Source organism: Lithobates pipiens, unplaced genomic scaffold, assembly GCF_037356315.1.
Source record: "Lithobates pipiens isolate NorthernLeopardFrog02 unplaced genomic scaffold, aLitPip1_a1.2 Scaffold_11, whole genome shotgun sequence".
Classification (NCBI taxonomy): Eukaryota; Metazoa; Chordata; class Amphibia; order Anura; family Ranidae; genus Lithobates; species Lithobates pipiens.
Window position 1 is genome coordinate 926105 of NW_027507696.1, and position 19862 is coordinate 945966.

Consider the following 19862-nt stretch of genomic DNA (forward strand, 5'->3'; position numbering starts at 1 on the left):
GCCTGGGGGAGGAGACACCCCAGAGACGCTGATTGGTCTACGGGAAAGAGTAGGATGGGCTATGGGGTGTGGTATGGCTGAGGTATGTTTGACAAAAAGGGTTGCGACCTGAGCTCTGTCCTCTGTATTCCATCAGGAGACCCAGTCATGAGGATCGATAAGTATAAGGCTTATATTGCACTGTGATTGTATGCTATGTATTATTGTAACTTCTATTGATACCTTATGCACGCTGTATTATTTCCTTGGGAAATAAATAAGATTTAGTTGACCTTAGACCGTGTATTGATTTCATAGCCAAGGGTGGTAGCATTGTGGTATTAACAATAACATGTGCTTGGCGTAATAGATTGATAGATTAGCTGAACTATAGGGACTAGACAAAGGAATACATAACTGATAATAATAAGACTAGACTGAGTTGATCAGTTACTTCACCTGGATACTGGGGGGTCCAAGACCGGAGGAGCCGACCACTTCTGGAGAAGGCTTTCCTCAAAAGGGTAATGCACCACCATGGATTTGGGGGCCGAAAAGGTCCGTTGCAGGCGACCCCATTCCTTGTAAATTAACTTGTCAAAATAAGTCAGATACGGGAACACCTTAGGTGAACGTGCTGGCTTGCAGAGGGATCTGCTGGCTCCTGAATCTTCAGGGTATCACGCACAGCTGTAATAAGAGCTCCAACAACCGCTTTGTCGTGCACGGACCCGGACAGGGACTCATCCTCACTGTCCAAACAGTCCTGGTCAGCGTCATCTGACAAGACAAAGCAGGGGTCACCAGCCTCAGCAGGACCCGAGTCTGCGTCAGAGCTCTCCCCAGAGGACGGGGGGGGGGGGGGCAGGGGCCGCCTTTTTGCACCCTTCTGCCCATGTTCCGCCTCCAATCTTGGCAGTGAACGAATTGAGGACCGTCGCCAGGGTGTCCATAGGAACTGCGCAGTCCGCAGGCGATCCGGTTGAAATTGCCTGGATTTCGGGGGAAGAAACACCAGTTTCTGAAGCCATGCTGACCCTACCTTGTCTGCCACCCAAAGGGGACTTAGGACAGTGACAGTCCCACCCTCCTTACTGCCGCTGGCTGAGGGTTTCTTTCCCGCTGGACTCACCACCCTGAGGAGTACTGCGCTATTCAGCAGGTAGTGCCTGTAGTCCCTGTTGGCTCCCAGGTGCAGAGGAAACAGTGCTGTGTCGGTGGAAGCAGCTGAAAATGGCGCTAAAACCGCTCTGAAGTGTGCTCAGGCTTCAAGAAAATGGCCGCCCAGCGTCCAGCACAAGGACATAAAACACAGGGAAAGTGGCTGTGAGAGCACAGGAGCACATGCTGCCACTAGAGAACACTCAAAAAAACGTGTTCAGGCTACAAAAAAATGTCCGCCGTGTTCTGAATAGGAAATCACAAGGGAAATGACAGCTGAAGCCCAGGAGAGCATGCTGCCTTTGCCCACACCTAAAATGGCCACCGAAAGCAGCTCCATGAGGTACAGGGAGAAATCAATGGCGGTGAGCACAGCGCTGTGCAGGACATCAGCATGGCCTCACAGACCTCTTCCAGGGGCATGAAGAACAGGACCCAGGACACAGCTAGCCAGGGCAACACCCCCCCAGGTGAGAGCCCCTGCATAGACACACACACACACTACTCAGCAGCCACATGCAGCATCCCCACAGGGAGGGGGGGGGGGGAAATAGGGACAGGAAGAGAAGAGAGGGAGGTGAGGGACCCCCGAATCAACCTCCCAGGGAATGCCCAGCTGCTCAGCGCCACCGAAGCAGGGAGAGCTGTACTTACCAGTCCTGAAGAGCTGGGAGACATTCCATCACAGACCCACTCACTGATCAGTACAGGGTGGCTGCTGGCCCGGCAAACTGTGACGCAGACATCTGTAGCCCGGTCATATGTATGTCCCGGAGCATAAAAGCTCACCGACCACCTCTGGAGCTGAGGTTTCATTGCATCCTGCACACGCTTGATGGCCGGACTGGGGAGACTACAAGGATAAGAGGATCCAGCCTGTCACCCAGCCGGCTGTTGATAGTAGATCACAGGATCAATCATCTTGCGCAAAAAGTCACACTTCTGCAGAAAAAAAAAAGCACGGACCGATGGGCCCGCAGGGTTCCTAGGTCCTTCTTCACTAGGCAAAATAAAACTGATGACTGCATGGCAGGCTGGGGGGGGGGGGGGTTATTGTTGCCCAAGGTGTTGTATTACAACTAATGCCTAGTATCTCCTAGTAATAGGGCATAACAACCCAATGGCTAAGAGAGGAGCTGTGTCGGTCGGTGAATATAAGAGAAACTAACTTTTATACACACATTAAATGGTGAATTTGGAAAACTAGATTTAACAGTGTAACACATTTTACTTATACCTCATTTGATATTTTTGTGATATTAAAGTGGCACTCCAGCCTAATGTACAGTTGAAATACATATATGTGAACAGCTGCACCTTCTAAATGATTTCTAGCTTTGCCCAGTCAAAGTTGTCTTGTGACAACTATTTTCTAATTTATCTGTGCAGCTTCCCGCTTCACCTCTGGACAATGCAGCATCACCACACTGTCCAACAAGGAGATAAAAGACAGAAAACTGTAGAGCTGAAACATGTCATAGTGGCATCATTCTGCGACTGTGCAGTGTGACAGAACGTATGCATTTCTAGTTTGGCTGAAAATACAAATCCTTTGACACGTAAGAAAATAAAATAATTCAAATGCCTATTTAGTTATAACCCAACATTCTAAGTTGATGCAATTATGCAAAAATGACTCCAACGCTTCTAAGACAGTCTTACCGAACTGCAGCCAGTCTTCGGTAGGGTTTTCCGTGCTCTGTGTATTTTCAAGTCTGGGGCAGTTGAGTCTGTTGAGCTTGGGCTGTCATCTCTGACCTGATCACCTGCTTGTGGTGGTGTTGGAGAAAGGGACGGGGGTACATGTGCACTGGCGGCTGCCTTAGCTTTGTTAGATGCTCCGGGCAAAGTCTTTGCGGCATGCCCGCTCAGCGGGGAACCAGAAGTCCGTAAAGGCTGCTGAAGGCCAACAGATTTGTTTAATATGTACCCGTTGCTCCCTACTACTGAAGTCTGTGTGGGGTTAACTTTCAAAGGGTGCTGTTGCCGGATGTCTCCTGTGTCCCGTTCACAGATCCCGTTTTCTGCCACCCAACACGTTTTGTAATTTGAGTCCGGATGTGGATTATTGGTGTTATCTTGTGTGTGCTCCTTTGAGTCACTCTTGTCGCAAGAGCCTTTTGAATCACTGACTCGCTCCGGCGAATTTTCATCTCCGGCCATGGCATCAGCTACTAAAAAACAATCAATGTTATTCACACACAAGGGAAGACTGGCCTGCAAGCAGTTACTTTCTAAAACAATACTTAGCAAGTTTGGTCAAAAGGGACTCTAAGGGTCCTTTCACACGGACGATCCGTTCAGGTCCGCCTGTCAGTTTTTCAGGCGGACCTGAACGGATGCTCCATAGAGCACTATGGAGCGTCGGATGTCAGCGGTGACATGTCCGCTGACATCCGAGCCGCTCCGATCCGAAAAAGTGCGACGGAGGAAAAAGTTATTTTTCCATCCGTCATCGGATCGGATGACGACGGACACTGTGGTCCATTGTCACCCAATCTTCCATAAGGAAGAGCGGCTCTGTGACAGGTTCGTCCCTGCGCAGTGTGCAGAGACGGACCTGTCCTCTGCCTGCTCAGAGGAGATCGCTCCGGCGATCCCCGCTGTGCAAGCGGATATCCACGGGGCGGATCATCACTGATCCTCCCCGTGTGAAAGGAGCCTTAGGCCACTTTCACACTGAGACGCTTCTAAACTGCCAGTAAAAACACTGAGCGCTTTGAAAGAGCTTTTCAGGTGCTTTTGAAGCGCTTTACATTAATTTCAATGGAGAGGGGAGTTTTTCACAGCCCTGCCAGCGAACTGCCCCAGTGTGAAAGCGTTCATTGATTTTAATGGAAAGAAGTTTTCATGAGCGTGAAAGCACCTGAAAAGCGCCTCAGTGTGAAAGTGGTCTTAGAGTGTATCGTCTAATTGATGCACCTGTTGGAACTTCAGCCCCAATCAATCCATTTTATTAGTATAGTGCCCCTCCAGTCAAAACTTATTTTTTTTCTTTTGTGGATAGCGTGGGGTAGAACTTGAATTTCTGCCTGGTTTAACTTCTGAGTATCCCTGGGGAGATTTCACTTCCTGTCCTGGTGACCACTGACCACATTTCCCAAAAGGAACAAAAGAGCCTATAACCCTTCTCTACCATTCAAAATAAATATTTTTATTGTTGTATATTTTTTGATTGACAAGATCTTTCCAATGGCGATGACACCTGACGATAAAGGTAACATGCTTATTACAGCATACCAGGCTGATAAGTCAATTAAACATACATAAAATTGAATGTGCTTTACTGCAGGCAAATTCAACTTGTGTTTAGGAAGCCATTGTTTTTTAATGCAGCCTGTTCGCAATGCAATGGTTTTATAACATAATGTGCAATAAACAGGAAGTTTACTGAAATAAGAAAATCAATGTGATGTAAAATATATATATTTTTGCAAGGGAAAAAAAAATGTGCATTTAGTATTTTTTTTCACAAGCCTGAAAACTTCACGATCAAAAGGTCATGGTTGAAATGCCAGGCTCCTGAAGACTCTTCCTTGCTCCCTACCTGTATCAAGGTATAAGCTTTCTGCTAGAGAAGCATTAATGGACAATTATTCCATTGAGAACTAAAAAAAAAAGTTTACTTGCTGCTGTGGCAAACAGAACTTGTAGTTCAATAATTCACAGATCTTTGTCAATCACAAAAGATAGAGGTTTAGGTATTCTTAAAAACACAGAAAACTGATAACCAGCCCAAAATGTTAAAGCTTAACTCCAGCTTTGATCCACTTTAAATAATTCATTTGGGCCAAGCTGGCCCAAACGAACTATGTCCCTCACGAATATGTGAGGCCGCTGGATGTTCTGTATAAACTGTATGTAGCTGAGGCTACATACAGCATACCGCACTGTGTTCTGGCTTCGAGCAGAGACCTCGACGGTTGTGACATCATCAGCCTGTGCCTCTGACTCAGCCCTCAGTTTATCCTTGAAATACAAAAACAACTTAAAACAAGTTGTATTCTTGCACATTTTTATCTTCACGACCTGGAAATCGCATACGATAATTTGTAACTGGAAATCTTTTTCTGCTTTTTCCTGCCCTCACACTGCAGAGTTCTACACTGGCATTGCTGAGCAACACCCACACCTCTTACTACAAGTACTTATGCCGGCCATAGAGCGTTCGAATCTCCAGCAGGAACCGGCTGAGATTTGAACTGGGTATGGACAGGCTGAATGTACCAAGTTGATCAATCGATCAACTTGGGTACAACCAGCCTGACAAATTTCACCTGCAATTATTGCCGGGAGAAGACATGGCTTCTAACCAGGTCTGTTACCACCAATTACCATTACGCCAAGTACACTGGTTCTAACTTTGATGTCTACTGGACTGCATATTGCCTTTCAGGCACACTGCACAATTGCGGTAACAGGAAAATTAAGGTTGTTAGTTCAATCTGACTACTGATCTATTTCCGTGATTTTAATGGGCCATAAAAAAGAATGAGATGGATGACCACCTACCGTCTTCCTTATTGTTGGTAATATCTTTCAGCAAATCCTTCCGAGACTCTGCCTTGCCTGCGCTTACACGCTGCAAATAAAAAACAAAAACAAAAATAAGTTAAAAAACACACACAAGCCTGGATTAAAGGTGCTGGAATTTTGCTCACACATTTAAAACTAGGTTTGATTTTGCTTGGCTTCCACCTGCCCTTTTCATATAGTAACTTCCTTTGGGATTAAAAGTATTCTGAAATGAATCCTGAATCTGTATAGGAATGTTCCTCTAATTCAGCTATACAAGACCAACACTTGTACAGCCGTGGATTTGTGAAACATTAAAGATGCACAATAAATTTTACTCTGCAGGTTATAGTCCCCTAAAATAATTCTCAAACTGTCTAAAAAATAGCATTGTTCTTTTCCATAACAACCCGTTTCATGTTTCTAATGCAGCTAAGCAGCAAGCTTGCAGTGAAAGTAAGATGGAGGTTAACCGGTTGCGATGGGCAACCCCATTTTTTTTTCTCAGAATCAATCCTCAGGACCTATCAAGTCTAGCTTTCAGGTAGCTTCTAGATAGTATCACAGCTGTTTAATAATGCAAGTCAAAAAAGCAACACAAAGTCATTTTTGATTGTGTTTATAGGCGCTGGCATTTTTGCCTGCCAGTAGAATGAAAATATTACATAAATATCCATCTTTAAAATGCCCAGGTAAAATATTAGTGCCCGATATAATGTTGAGCTCTCATGTTAAGCCAAAGATCTTTCTAGAACTTGTTTTTGGAATGTATACCGTTATAAAGTACAGAAGCTGCCATTGCTGGAGTCCATCTTAAACTCCTAGTAGCCTCCGTGTGAATATAAGACAAGTAAAAGCGCAAAAAACACCAAAAATAATATCAATCAAGGAGGAGAAAAATCCTCACAGAAACATAATGCATACACAGGAAAAAATTGAGGATTGGCCTGACGAAAGAGCGCGGTCGTCTACCCATCGCGACCTGCACGCTCAGGAAACGCGTCGACAGGAAGTGACGTCATTCACTCGCGTCACGCTTGCCACATGGTTCCAAGCCTCGCTTTCGCTACATACACTGCGTCCACTGTAGCCGGCATTTCTAACTCAAACAGTGGAGACGCAGAGAGAGGAGCAACGGACAACTGTGGACTGGATGAACAGAATGACGGAGCGAATCATGCGATCTGATTTTAATGCCCATACTTTTCGTGGAATATGCGAGTTTAAATTTAACTGCTTTACAAATAAATTTACATCTTTTAAGAAAATCTGCACCCTCTTTCTTGTGTTTATGCCTCTGTGTGAATCACTGACCTGATAGAAGCATGCAGCAGGGAATGACTTACACTAAAGGAAATTGTAATAACGACATGAAGGCTTCAACTGCTGACCTCCCTATGACCATGTCTGATCATTGGGCAGAGAAGCATGGCTTTGGAAATAAAAGTCAACATTTATAATCACCTAGGTCAGTGATGGTGAACCTTGGCACCCCAGATGTTTTGGAACTATTTCCCATGATGCTCTTGCACTCTGCAGTGTGGTTGAACATCGTGGGAAATGTAGTTCCAAAACATCTGGGGTGCCGAGGTTCCCCATCACTGACCTAGGTTGATGCCGTATCGATCCGATGCTGCATCTGTCGCCCACCAGTTCAGTAGTGAGAATTGACACCGCTGATCACTCAGTTCTCCCCCTCCACTCTGAGCAGAGAGCGGCGACTGTCAGTCAGCGGCCCTCTGCTCTCATCTCCAGCACTCACTGGAGCGATTGGCTGGCTCAGGCTCTCCGCAAAGCACCGAGCTGATGTCGCCGCTGCTGTGTCCAACCCAATCAGGAAGGAGAATCTTGGACAGCTGAGACACTCGTGGACATAGAGGGACCTCAGCTAAGTGTTAGGGGGGCTGCTGCACACAGAAGTGTTTTTATCGTAATGCATAGAAGGTATTAAGATAAAAAAAAAAATCTTCTGCCTTTACAACCCCTTTAATTGTTCCAGGTCAGTGAATCAGGTACTGAAGCCACACACACAATCAGACAACTAGCATTTTTAGAGTAAGCCAGAAAAAAATAATATCCTCTAAACAATTTAAATTAAACATATAAATGGGGGTAGCCATATTTACTTATTAGATATGAACACTCTCTGCGTGGCTCAATGCATTCCTTGGAGCTCACTACCGGAAAACAATACACTGGGGAAGGACAGAGCTCTCCTTACAATTGCCAATCTACAAATCTCTTTATTTACAAACCAACCGAAGGCATAGATTATTGATATGCAGTCCAACGCATAACAAAGAATATGTAATTTTTTTTTTTTTTTTTTTTTTTTTTTTACTATTATCAGGGCTTGTCCATATCACATCAGGGCACATAAAAGAGGTTGCAATAAAGTTAAGTCAATACTTGCATTTTATAGCCAGGCACGGCCCCCGACACAGTAGACACGAGCCTGCGCACTAAAAACAGCCCGTTTAATGTGCAGGCAGGTGAGATCGAGCCTTGGGTTTTACAACTATATTAAAATGTGCTTTACCCCAACATATCATATACCCAATATGCGCCTGTTGTACCATGTACTTATGTTAAACGGTATCCCATTCTCTTTGCATTGCTTTCTGTTCTTCACAAATACTTTAAGAGTGGTTGTAAAGGTGGTTGTAAAGGCTGAAGGTTTTGCTGCACTAAGGAAAAAAACAAATAAAAAATAAAATTTTAAATAATTAAATAAAAACCCTCCAGCCTAACCAATCATTACCTTACGCCAGCCCGTTGACATGAGCAGAGCTCTCTTTTACTTCTGTGACTTAAAAATACAAATAAAAAGATCCAACAACCATATGTTTGTTATACATGGATACATAGATGCATTCATGCATGTTATAGGAGAAAAGCTGGCCATTTATGAAAAGGGAGGATGAAAACACCATCACCTGCATTGTTCAAAACATGAAACAAGTTTATAAGTCTACCCTCCAAGCCTAAACACTACATACATATTCAAATGTCATAGTCTGTACACAAATGACCCAGCCTTCCTCAACATACTGCTGCAGCTGACAGCAACAAATAGAATATAGCTCATCTCAACTTTATTTTGTAAAGCAAGACTTTTATTCACCCCCCCAAAAAGCAAAAAAATCCCACACTAATTCCTTTCCAAAGGGCCAGTATAAGCTGCTTTGTGGGTCAGCCCAACCCCCACCCAGCAAATATGTCTGCTGACAGCTCAGACCCAACAAAAGCCAACTGCAGAACACCGTCTGCTTTCACAATAAGAGTCCTCACTACCTTCCTCCCACTGAACGAAGCGTTAGCAGACCTTCTGTACTTGCTGGCTACAGCTCAAGGCTCACAACGGGCTTCCATGGTCAAAGAACAGCTGAGAGGGTGGCCTGCCGTTCTAAATCTTGAAGTGGAGGGAAGAAGGGACACAAAAAATGCAAGCTGCAAAGCATGGAGCCTTTTCCTTCAGTGCTGCCTCGTGTTCTGACACAATGTGTAGAGGAAGTCACATTAAGACAATGCTAGAGAGAGTAGGCTGCTAGCTTGTATCACATAATTCAGCGACATGCTGACACAATTTAACCCAAAGTATCCTACAACTAAACCAAGAAGCCAGAACAAATACAATGAGTAAAATCTAAAGTCCACCAGGGTCATTAGCACACACACAACAAAACCAGAGCAGACAGTACTGATCAGGAAAATAAATGGGCTGAAGACTTCAGAGAAAATAGTAACAGGATGGAGAAATAATCCGATTCTCAAAGTGTTTCAGAAAGATACATTTAAGAAAAATTGCCCATCACTATCAATTATACAAATGTTATCCCTGAAAAAGGATATCCACAATTATAAATAACTGTGGATAGTTTTTCCTTCCCTGAAAATGTATATTATCCGATGGGTTTTATTTTTACCCGATGAGGAAAAATTTGGCCCCAGTTTCTTAGAGGACTGTTTTGGCTTCTAAACGATTGGAAGCTATAAGAAGATGAAGAGATATTGTCCTCTCTCAGCTATAGAGCAATATGGCAAAACGCGTACAGGAAAATCAAAAAGGGTCATTTACAGTCCTAATCCAAAAGGTGAAGTACCGATCTGTTCTGACGGGTCGAAGAAATTGAAAGATCAGTTTCAGGACTTGTCTGAAAAGAAACTGAAGGGTCAATTATAGAACTTTCTGACAACACCGTACCGGGAAATCAGTGTCCTTTACAGACCGGATCTGATAATAATCATATTGAGATATTAAGTAATACTTATGGCTAGGGCTGAAACAACTAATCGATTATGAAGTTAATCGATTACCATTTTCATAATCGATTAGTCGGCCAATAACAAAATGGGGTTAAAGTTAATGAGTCTGATTATATTTACCCTCTAATAGTATATACAGTACATCTCCCCTAATAGTATATACAGTATATCTCCCCTAATAGTATATACAGTATATCTCCCCTAATAGTATATACAGTATATCTCCCCTAATAGTATATACAGTATATCTCCCCTAATAGTATATACAGTATCTCTCCTCTAATAGTATATACAGTATATATCCCCTCTAATATATACAGTATATCTCTTCTGTCTGTTATTCTCAGAGTGGATTAGATATTTTACTCCCTAACCATATAATTGGTTATTTATATTTACCACCGCATATAGAGATATTTAAGAATAAATTGCCTTTTTTTAAACTTTACATATTAACTAAATAAGACACCACCCTTTTTTTTAAGGTTATTAACCGATTAATACAAATAATAATCGGTCAACTAATCGATTATGAAAATAATCGTTCGTTGCAGCCCTACTTATGGCCCGGATCTGATAACACTCATATCAAGGAATTGAAAGGTCAGTTACAGAGCTGATCTGACAATATTCGTACTGAGAAATCAAGGGGTCCGGGTCCGTTATAGAACTGAGAAACTCCCTACACATCATTTCAGTGCCTGCTTATTCAAAGCTATTGAATCCAGAAGCTGACCACACACATACATTTTCATTATATATATATATATATATATATATATATATATATATATATATATATATATATATATATATATATATATATATATATATATACACACACACACACACACACATACATAATAAATATAATATATATATATATATTTTTTTTTTTTTCCCCACACACACATATACACACTCCATTGCTAAGACTTTAAGGGCCTTTTCACAACACAGCTTTGTGCTAATGAATCATGATTACATTGCGGTGTTGTTTATTCTGAATATCACCCTAACACAGCGCAGGGTGTTGGCAAGTGAATGAACCCCAAAGCATTGGCTATAATTTCCCAACAATACTCAAGATAAGTGATCACATTTGTATCCTCAATGCACCACAACAGAACAGTGTTGTTGGGCACTAGAGAAAGTTGCATATCCATCAATAGATTGATTGTGGGTCACTTACCACAATCAAATCGAGTCTTACCACAGTGGACATTTGTGTTCAACACATCAAATGCCAAGAACTTTAAGCTATGGAATACAACCATCAACCTGCTGATTAGATGAAGACAGTCAACTAAGGTCATCTTTGTGCTTCTGCTCCTATTGGGATTTTCACAATGTTAGACTGTTTGTATTCTGCATTATATAAAGAGGAGTTCCGCCTGGGGGGGAAAAAAATAAAAAAGTCAGCAGCAACAAAAACTGCAACTGCTGACTTTTAATATATGGACACTTACCTGTCCAGGGAGCCCGCGATGTCGGCGCCCCAGGCGATTTTCGGATTGGCTGTCAGGGTGATGCCGCTGCCATTCATTGTTAGGGAAACCGGCAGTGAAGACTTTCTGAAGTTTCCTTTTTTGGGTCTAACGCCACTTTAATATGAGTGCTGTAGCACAGGCAATGGTAGAAAGTTGTCAACACCATAAATTCTGCCATTTCTTTCAGTTTCATCTAAAATACATGCTCTTCAAAGAATGATCATTGCATGAAAGCTCAACATTGGATTTCTTTTGAACTTTTGAATAGAGTAGAGTAATCTTAACACCTCTGTAAGGTTTCTACTGCTGTCTGTGAACCTCAAACGACTGGACAAGGGAGGACAGAAGGTAAGTCACAGGGATATTGTCAAAAAATAAATACATAAATAAGTCTGGTTGCAGCTGGACTATACAGTATGTGGTTTTTACATCTACATGAAGTTCACAATAGATCAGCATACAAAATTGGAGGAGAAGTCAATGTGATGAGATGTTTCTCCACGCATAAGATATATACCCCCTCCACCGCTCCTGCCCATGGAAATGGCACTTTGCAGGCTGTTTTAATACTTTTTTTTCGCCCGCTAACGCGGCTTAAAAGGCCGCTAGCAGCCGAAAACCTCCGCAAAAACGACAGTAAAGTGGCGCTAAAAATAGCGGTCCTTTACCATCAACGCCTCAGTGTGAAAGCAGCCTTAGGGTCCCTGCACACTAGCATTTAGGACCCTTTAGCATTTTTTTTTTTCAGCCAGAAAAAAAAAAAAAAAAAAACTCTCAAAAATACAAAAACCAAAAGGTTTTTCTTCATCTTTCTGCCTCCAAACACTGAGCTTTAAAAATGCCTCTAAACGACCTATTGCGAATGGAAACATAGGATAACATTAGTTGCTTCTACAGGTAAAACACTTCTCTAGAAGCAAAGTTGCTTATGGCGCTTTGAATAGCAGCAAACACCTTTTAGACTTTAGTTCTAAAAAAAAAATAAAAAAAATACCGTATTTATCGGTGTATAACACGCACTTTTTTCCCCTTAAAAGCAGGGGAAAATCGTGGGTGCGTGTTATACGCCGATCCCCCGAAATTCTGAGCCTCTGGGCGGCTTTCGGCCGCCTCCGGCCATTCTCGGGCGGCTTTCGGCCGCCTCCGGCCATTCTCGGGCGGCTTTCGGCCGCCTCCGGCCATTCTCGGGCGGCTTTCGGCCGCCTCCGGCCATTCTCGGGCGGCTTTCGGCCGCCTCCGGCCATTCTCGGGCGGCTTTCGGCCGCCTCCGGCCATTCTCGGGCGGCTTTCGGCCGCCTCCGGCCATTCTCGGGCGGCTTTCGGCCGCCTCCGGCCATTCTCGGGCGGCTTTCGGCCGCCTCCGGCCATTCTCGGGCAGCTTTCGGCCGCCTCCGGCCATTCTCGGCAGCCGAAAGCTGCTGATAATGGCCGAAAGCTGGCGAGAAGAGCCGAAGGCCCGCCGAGAACTACCGCACGCCGCCGAGATACACATCCGACTGCATCTCGGTGGTGGCATTTTTAAAAAATAAAAAACAAATAGCAAATAAAATAGACAAGGCTGCAATGGTGGACAAGGCTGCAGATGACACTGATGGGCATATAAATGTAAGTTTTTTTTTTCCCCTCAAACTTCCCTCCTAAAAGTTTTTTTCCTTAAAATTCCCTCCTAAACTTGGGGTGCGTGTTATACGCCGATAAATACGGTAAATAAAAATAAATTGAAAATTGGATTTGACCATTATTTCCGAATCCAAGAAGCAATCAGTGTTTTATAAAAAGGAGTATGTTGCAATTGTTCAGTTGAAAATCTATTTAATCTTCTGAAAGACTAGCTCATCGATGGACACTCTCAAATCGGTAGACATGGGCTTTTAAAAAACATCAAAATTCCACAAGGATTTCTACTTAATCACTTGTGTCATTCAGATGTAGACAAAGCAGGTTTAATCAATGCACAGAATGACAAAAATAAAATACCTTCATATAAGAACTACTAGGCAAGTAATGAAAAGCAGGTTCTTAAAACCGATGTGTCAAAAACAGTTGGGGGGGCCAGGCTCTGATCAATCTAGAAGGCTTCAATATCAACATGAAATTCAGATAATGCTACAGAACTTGGTCTCCTTTCCAGTCTTCACAGCCAACTGCAAGCAAGTCTAGGCACATTAAATGCAGATGATCATGATAGATAATTGCTCGATTCCACAGAGGTATCACACAAAAAAAAAAAAGCACACACCACACTTACATTTGTTGGCTCCTAAGAATCAGGAGCTGTGATCAAATCAACAGTCTTGGCCTAACAAAACTCTTTCCAGCCAGGCCTTGAAGCCTTCTACAAAAAGGATACAGCAAAACAGAGAGAGCACCAGTGTCCCCAGGTGTGAAAACACAGGCTTCGGCCTAGTCAAGCAGTCCCTGAAGTCTTCTGCTCTGTCATTAAAATCATGCCTGGCCTTTTTTTTTTCCCCCCCTTTATTCCTTAGGATTGCAATGAATTAGATCATCAACCACCTCCCCCTACAGGCCTCTCCTGAGCATGCTCAAATAACACACGGCCATTTCTCCTGTGCAATGTTTACAGACTTGATGACCAGCCATACTCACACAACCAGCTTCTAAACCTTAAACAATAACTTCTCAAAACAGCAACTACTCTCACAGACAGCTTTTCAGATTGACAAACTTCTCTAATCCAAAACCAAGCTGTATAGAATGTAGATTATATTTCGCCTACATTTTAAGTCTGTGCATATTTATTACCATGTCTATCTCTAGCTCCAGCAGTACAACCCCTAAAAAAACAAACAGCGAATACAGAACTACTGCAAACTAAAATATTTAGTATATTGTTCAAAAAATAAAAATAATGCACAACTGCTGGTTCAGGATACAGCGATGCAGCCAATTTAAATACCTTGCAAAGCAAAAAGTTTACTAAGATTTGGCAGACTTGGGTTGCCTCCGATACGACGGTAGGATAAACTGTCTCCTACTTCCTCTCTGGGTGTATTATACAAGACCCCATTCACACCGGAGCGTTTTGTAGCTTGAAGCCTGAAGCTACAAAACGCTAGAGGAGAAAAAAAAATCTATTATTCTCAATGGAGACGGTTCACATCTCCACTCCATGTCGCCTGAAGCTCAAAAAAGTTCCGGACCCTTTTTTGTCGCTCAAATTGAGCAGATTTGGGTGTTTTTCTTCTTTTAACATTGGTGACCTTTTGCCTTGCACAAAATCGCGGCAAAGCGCGGTAAAAAAACGGCGCAACATCTGCTTGAAAACGCTATGCTCAGGTGTGAATGCAGCCTAAATGAGCAAGGGGTTGAGGCCCACAGGCACTCTCCTGGGATAAACAGGGGTGGGTCTGAGGGTGGTTGGTAGGCTCTTTGGATGCCAATATGGAGCGTGGTATAATAAGATAATGGCCGTGGTCACAATACTCTGCAGGATGTGTAAACTATGAGTATACCCCTGCAGTTGCGGGGGTCAATTTTTCATCTTGAATGGTGGGTAGCGAACTGAGTTGGAGGGGTTGGGGGGGGGAGATATGGCTTTACGCATAGCCGGAGATCTAGGTTAGCCAGGGTGTATATGGTATGTTAGTAACGGCCATGTTGGTCGCTGAGGGTCCTGGCGGCTGCCAAGGATACCCTTTTAATGGTTTATATGTGTGTCTGTATATACCTTAATAAAAAAAAAATAAATCAAAAATACCTTGCAAAGCGATTGGGTGGAACTGGAAATCTTTAATACTAAAGAGGTGCATCTAAAATGTGTCACTTTCTCCAACCCAAGGCCATTTTCTACTGCTGGAACCCAAGTGTCCAGACCTAACATAACATTTGTAATATCTTCTTTCAAAAATGAGAGTGGGCCTCACTCTCATAAACCCGATATGTATTTGCTTGTGACCACCAATCAGATCCCGGCTGTCATTTTCCAGTTAAGAGTCAACAAATACAAGGCACAGTTATTACCAAAAATTGCATAAATGAATCCCGCTGGGCGATTGCTCGATATCTACATGGATAGTTGTGAAGTTTTATTACTAATTCTTCTATGAAGTAAAACCCTCAATTACCACAATGTCAAAAGGCAAAAGCAGTCTAGGAATATTTTTAAAATGGCTTTAAAATACTAATAAATGGGGAAAAAATAATAATAAAAAAAATAAATAAATAAAAATAAAATCGCTTCCAGTGTTCAAGTTGTTTTATATATAAAAAAATAAAAAATAAATCAAGACTCTTATAAAGCCTACATGTGTAGATTAATGCAGGTAATCCTGCCTTACAGCAAACTAAGGAAGAAATGGGTATTATGCAGCGTGAATAGGAAACGACCTCCTAGGGGAAATTTCTTTCTTTGCCTTAAAACCCGTGGGGAGTAGACCCCCTTGTGAACACACAAGAGAAACCCTAAAGAAGCTATAAAAAATGATTTTTGATAATGCCTGGGGGGGATGGGGAGATTAAACAGGAAAAAAGCTGAAAAAAAAATAGAAATATCAATGTGGTACTTTTGTGTAAAATATAAACCAGAGTGGTTTTCATGCTCAATCATTCTATTTTTCTATATTTGCATATATCCAGGGGACTAACAAGTTTTTCATTACAAACTCAACTCAATAGGATTCATATAAAAAGATAAATAAAAATGTTTACTTTTTAACTTGTTTCACCTGCTTACATTTTTTTTCCCCTTAGCAATAAAAAAAAAAAAAAAAAAAAAAGAAATACAAAACCTCATGCAGAAGATAAAATATGAAATGACAGACAGTGCCCCACCGGCCAACATGCCTGTATTGGTAGCCACTTTGTCCAGTATATTACTAAGCTTTGTCCAGTATATTACTAAGCTTTGTCCACTTTGTCTAGTATATTACTAAGCTTCGGCAAGCTTAGTACATCTTCATACGTTTATATCTGGAGACCAAAATAAAAATGTTACTCTGTTAAAAAGACCAAAGAACATTCAATAGAAGGAAAAAAAAAAAATACTGAGCACACGGTCTTCAAAGATCCAACAGCCTTCCAGAAAAGGCTTCAAAATAGGTCGGAAGAGGAGATCTGTGACTTTTTTTTTTTTTTTCGGCAGCAGGTTCATTTTTAACATTGATAGCGTAGTCTATAACTACCACATCTACTGGAATCTTTGCACAACAAAGCAGGATTTAGTGTAAACATATGTCACATTCATGTCAGAGCTCTCACAGTAAACTATAATAAGTACAGTACAGGACTTGACATCCAGGCCTGTTACAGCTTCCATGTTTTCTATCCCCCCCCTCCTACTCCTTTGTGCTGGAGCTTATAAGAGAAGATTGCGATGAACACAAAGAGACAGGAGCAAGATGGCAGACAGGCAGACTGACTGTACCTGTATGTAGAAGTGCTATGGCCTGGTAGACAGATCAGACATTTTGAGCTGACAGTCTGCAATGTCTGAATGACGGAGCTCCCTCTACTGATCAGACATGGGCCATGGAAACCATTTAACAGAGCTGAGATCGGCAGCCATCTCACAGCCTGAAATCACCTCATGGTCTTCAAGAGGCACCTTCAATCCGACAATTACTGCAGCCCCAAGCTCTTCTACAGAGCAACCTGTGCTCATCTCAGCAGCTTCTCCTGGAAATATCTGGATAATAATCTGTGCTACAAAAAAGGTATAAAGCAAGCCATTCATTTCCAGGCAAGACAAAGCACTAAAGTTAAAAAAAAAATTTTTTAATAATAAATATATATAAAAAAGTAGTAGGTGAGATGCACACACGGTCAGTGAAACAGGTGTGCCAGCAATCGAGTCTGTCCCCAAAGACTCAATATAAAAAAGCAGAAAAGGGATTGCTGCACAAACAAAAGTAAATTTATTGATAAAATTTATATCACATCAGGTATAATTCAGGTGACGTTTCGGGCTGAGCATTGTTTGTGCAGCAAACCCCTTCCCTGTTCCGAGAGAGAGATAGAGAGAGAGAGATATAGAGATAGAGAGAGAGAGATATAGAGATAGAGAGAGAGAGATATAGAGATAGAGAGAGAGAGATATAGAGATATAGAGATATAGAGATAGAGAGAGAGAGATATAGAGATATAGAGAGAGATATAGAGAGAGATATAGAGAGAGATATAGAGAGAGATATAGAGAGAGATATAGAGAGAGATATAGAGAGAGATATAGAGAGAGATATAGAGAGAGATATAGAGAGAGATATAGAGAGAGATATAGAGAGAGATATAGAGAGAGATATAGAGAGAGATATAGAGAGAGATATAGAGAGAGATATAGAGATATAGAGAGATATAGAGATATAGAGAGATATAGAGAGAGATATAGAGATATAGAGAGATATAGAGAGAGATATAGAGAGAGATATAGAGAGATATAGAGAGAGATATAGAGAGATATAGAGAGAGATATAGAGAGATATAGAGAGAGATATAGAGAGATATAGAGAGAGATATAGAGATATAGAGAGAGATATAGAGATATAGAGAGAGATATAGAGATATAGAGAGAGATATAGAGATATAGAGAGAGATATAGAGATATAGAGAGAGATATAGAGATATAGAGAGAGATATAGAGATATAGAGAGAGATATAGAGAGAGATATAGAGAGAGATATAGAGAGAGATATAGAGATATAGAGAGAGATATAGAGAGAGATATAGAGAGAGATATAGAGAGAGATATAGAGAGAGATATAGAGAGAGATATAGAGAGAGATATAGAGAGAGATATAGAGAGAGATATAGAGAGAGATATAGAGAGAGATATAGAGAGAGATATAGAGAGAGATATAGAGAGAGATATAGAGAGAGATATAGAGAGAGATATAGAGAGAGATATAGAGAGAGATATAGAGAGAGATATAGAGAGAGATATAGAGAGAGATATAGAGATATAGAGAGAGATATAGAGATATAGAGAGATATAGAGAGAGATATAGAGATATAGAGAGATATAGAGAGAGATATAGAGAGAGATATAGAGAGATATAGAGAGAGATATAGAGAGATATAGAGAGAGATATAGAGAGATATAGAGAGAGATATAGAGAGATATAGAGAGAGATATAGAGATATAGAGAGAGATATAGAGATATAGAGAGAGATATAGAGATATAGAGAGAGATATAGAGATATAGAGAGAGATATAGAGATATAGAGAGAGATATAGAGATATAGAGAGAGATATAGAGATATAGAGAGAGATATAGAGAGAGATATAGAGAGAGATATAGAGAGAGATATAGAGAGAGATATAGAGATATAGAGAGAGATATAGAGAGAGATATAGAGAGAGATATAGAGAGAGATATAGAGAGAGATATATAGAGAGAGATATAGAGAGAGATATAGAGATATAGAGAGAGATATAGAGATATAGAGAGAGATATAGAGATATAGAGAGAGATATAGAGATATAGAGAGAGATATAGAGATATAGAGAGAGATATAGAGAGAGATATAGAGAGATATAGAGAGAGATATAGAGATATAGAGAGAGATATAGAGATATAGAGAGAGATATAGAGAGAGATATAGAGATATAGAGAGAGATATAGAGATATAGAGAGAGATATAGAGATATAGAGAGAGATATAGAGATATAGAGAGAGATATAGAGATATAGAGAGAGATATAGAGATATAGAGAGAGATATAGAGAGAGATATAGAGATATAGAGAGAGATATAGAGATATAGAGAGAGATATAGAGATATAGAGATATAGAGAGAGATATAGAGAGAGATATAGAGAGAGATATAGAGAGAGATATAGAGAGAGATATAGAGAGAGATAGAGAGAGAGATAGAGAGAGAGATAGAGAGATAGAGAGATAGAGAGAGAGATAGAGAGATAGAGAGATAGAGAGAGAGAGAGATAGAGAGATAGAGAGATAGAGAGATAGAGAGATAGAGAGAGAGATAGAGAGATAGAGAGATAGAGAGATAGAGAGAGAGATAGAGAGATAGAGAGATAGAGAGATAGAGAGATAGAGAGAGAGATAGAGAGATAGAGAGAGAGAGAGATAGAGAGATAGAGAGATAGAGAGATAGAGAGATAGAGAGATAGAGAGAGAGAGAGATAGAGAGATAGAGAGATAGAGAGATAGAGAGATAGAGAGATAGAGAGAGAGAGAGATAGAGAGATAGAGAGATAGAGAGATAGAGAGATAGAGAGATAGAGAGAGAGAGAGATAGAGAGATAGAGAGATAGAGAGATAGAGAGATAGAGAGATAGAGAGATAGAGAGATCGAGATAGAGGGAGAGGGAGAGAGAGAGGGAGAGAGATAGGAGATAGATAGAGATAGAGAGATAGATATATATCTCTTACTGAGCTGAATCATACAGGAGACAGCTCTGTCATGTACTTCATTGCTGGTCCCAAGTATTTAACATAAACCAGTTCCACCATAAATATAGCAAGCAATACCTT

The 19862-nt window shown here is 41.3% G+C and overlaps 1 protein-coding gene across 9 annotated transcripts in view; it reads right to left on the reverse strand.

Moving 5' to 3' along the window:
• The window catches only part of EHMT1 (euchromatic histone lysine methyltransferase 1), a 199794-nt gene that overhangs the window by 144184 nt on the left and 35748 nt on the right, over positions 1 to 19862 (reverse strand). For 4 of the 9 annotated variants that reach the window (XM_077467942.1, XM_077467944.1, XM_077467985.1 and 1 more), the window contains exons 2-3: positions 5653 to 5722; positions 2803 to 3314 (exon numbers count right to left, since the gene is read on the reverse strand). In XM_077467942.1, coding sequence (XP_077324068.1) covers positions 2803 to 3303 — 501 coding nt within the window. In that variant the 5' untranslated portion in view covers positions 3304 to 3314; positions 5653 to 5722. Of the gene's footprint in view, positions 1 to 2802; positions 3315 to 5652; positions 5723 to 8980; positions 9287 to 19862 lie in introns of those variants that run through there. The other 5 variants (XM_077467962.1, XM_077467956.1, XM_077467969.1 and 2 more) reach the window with 3 other exon arrangements.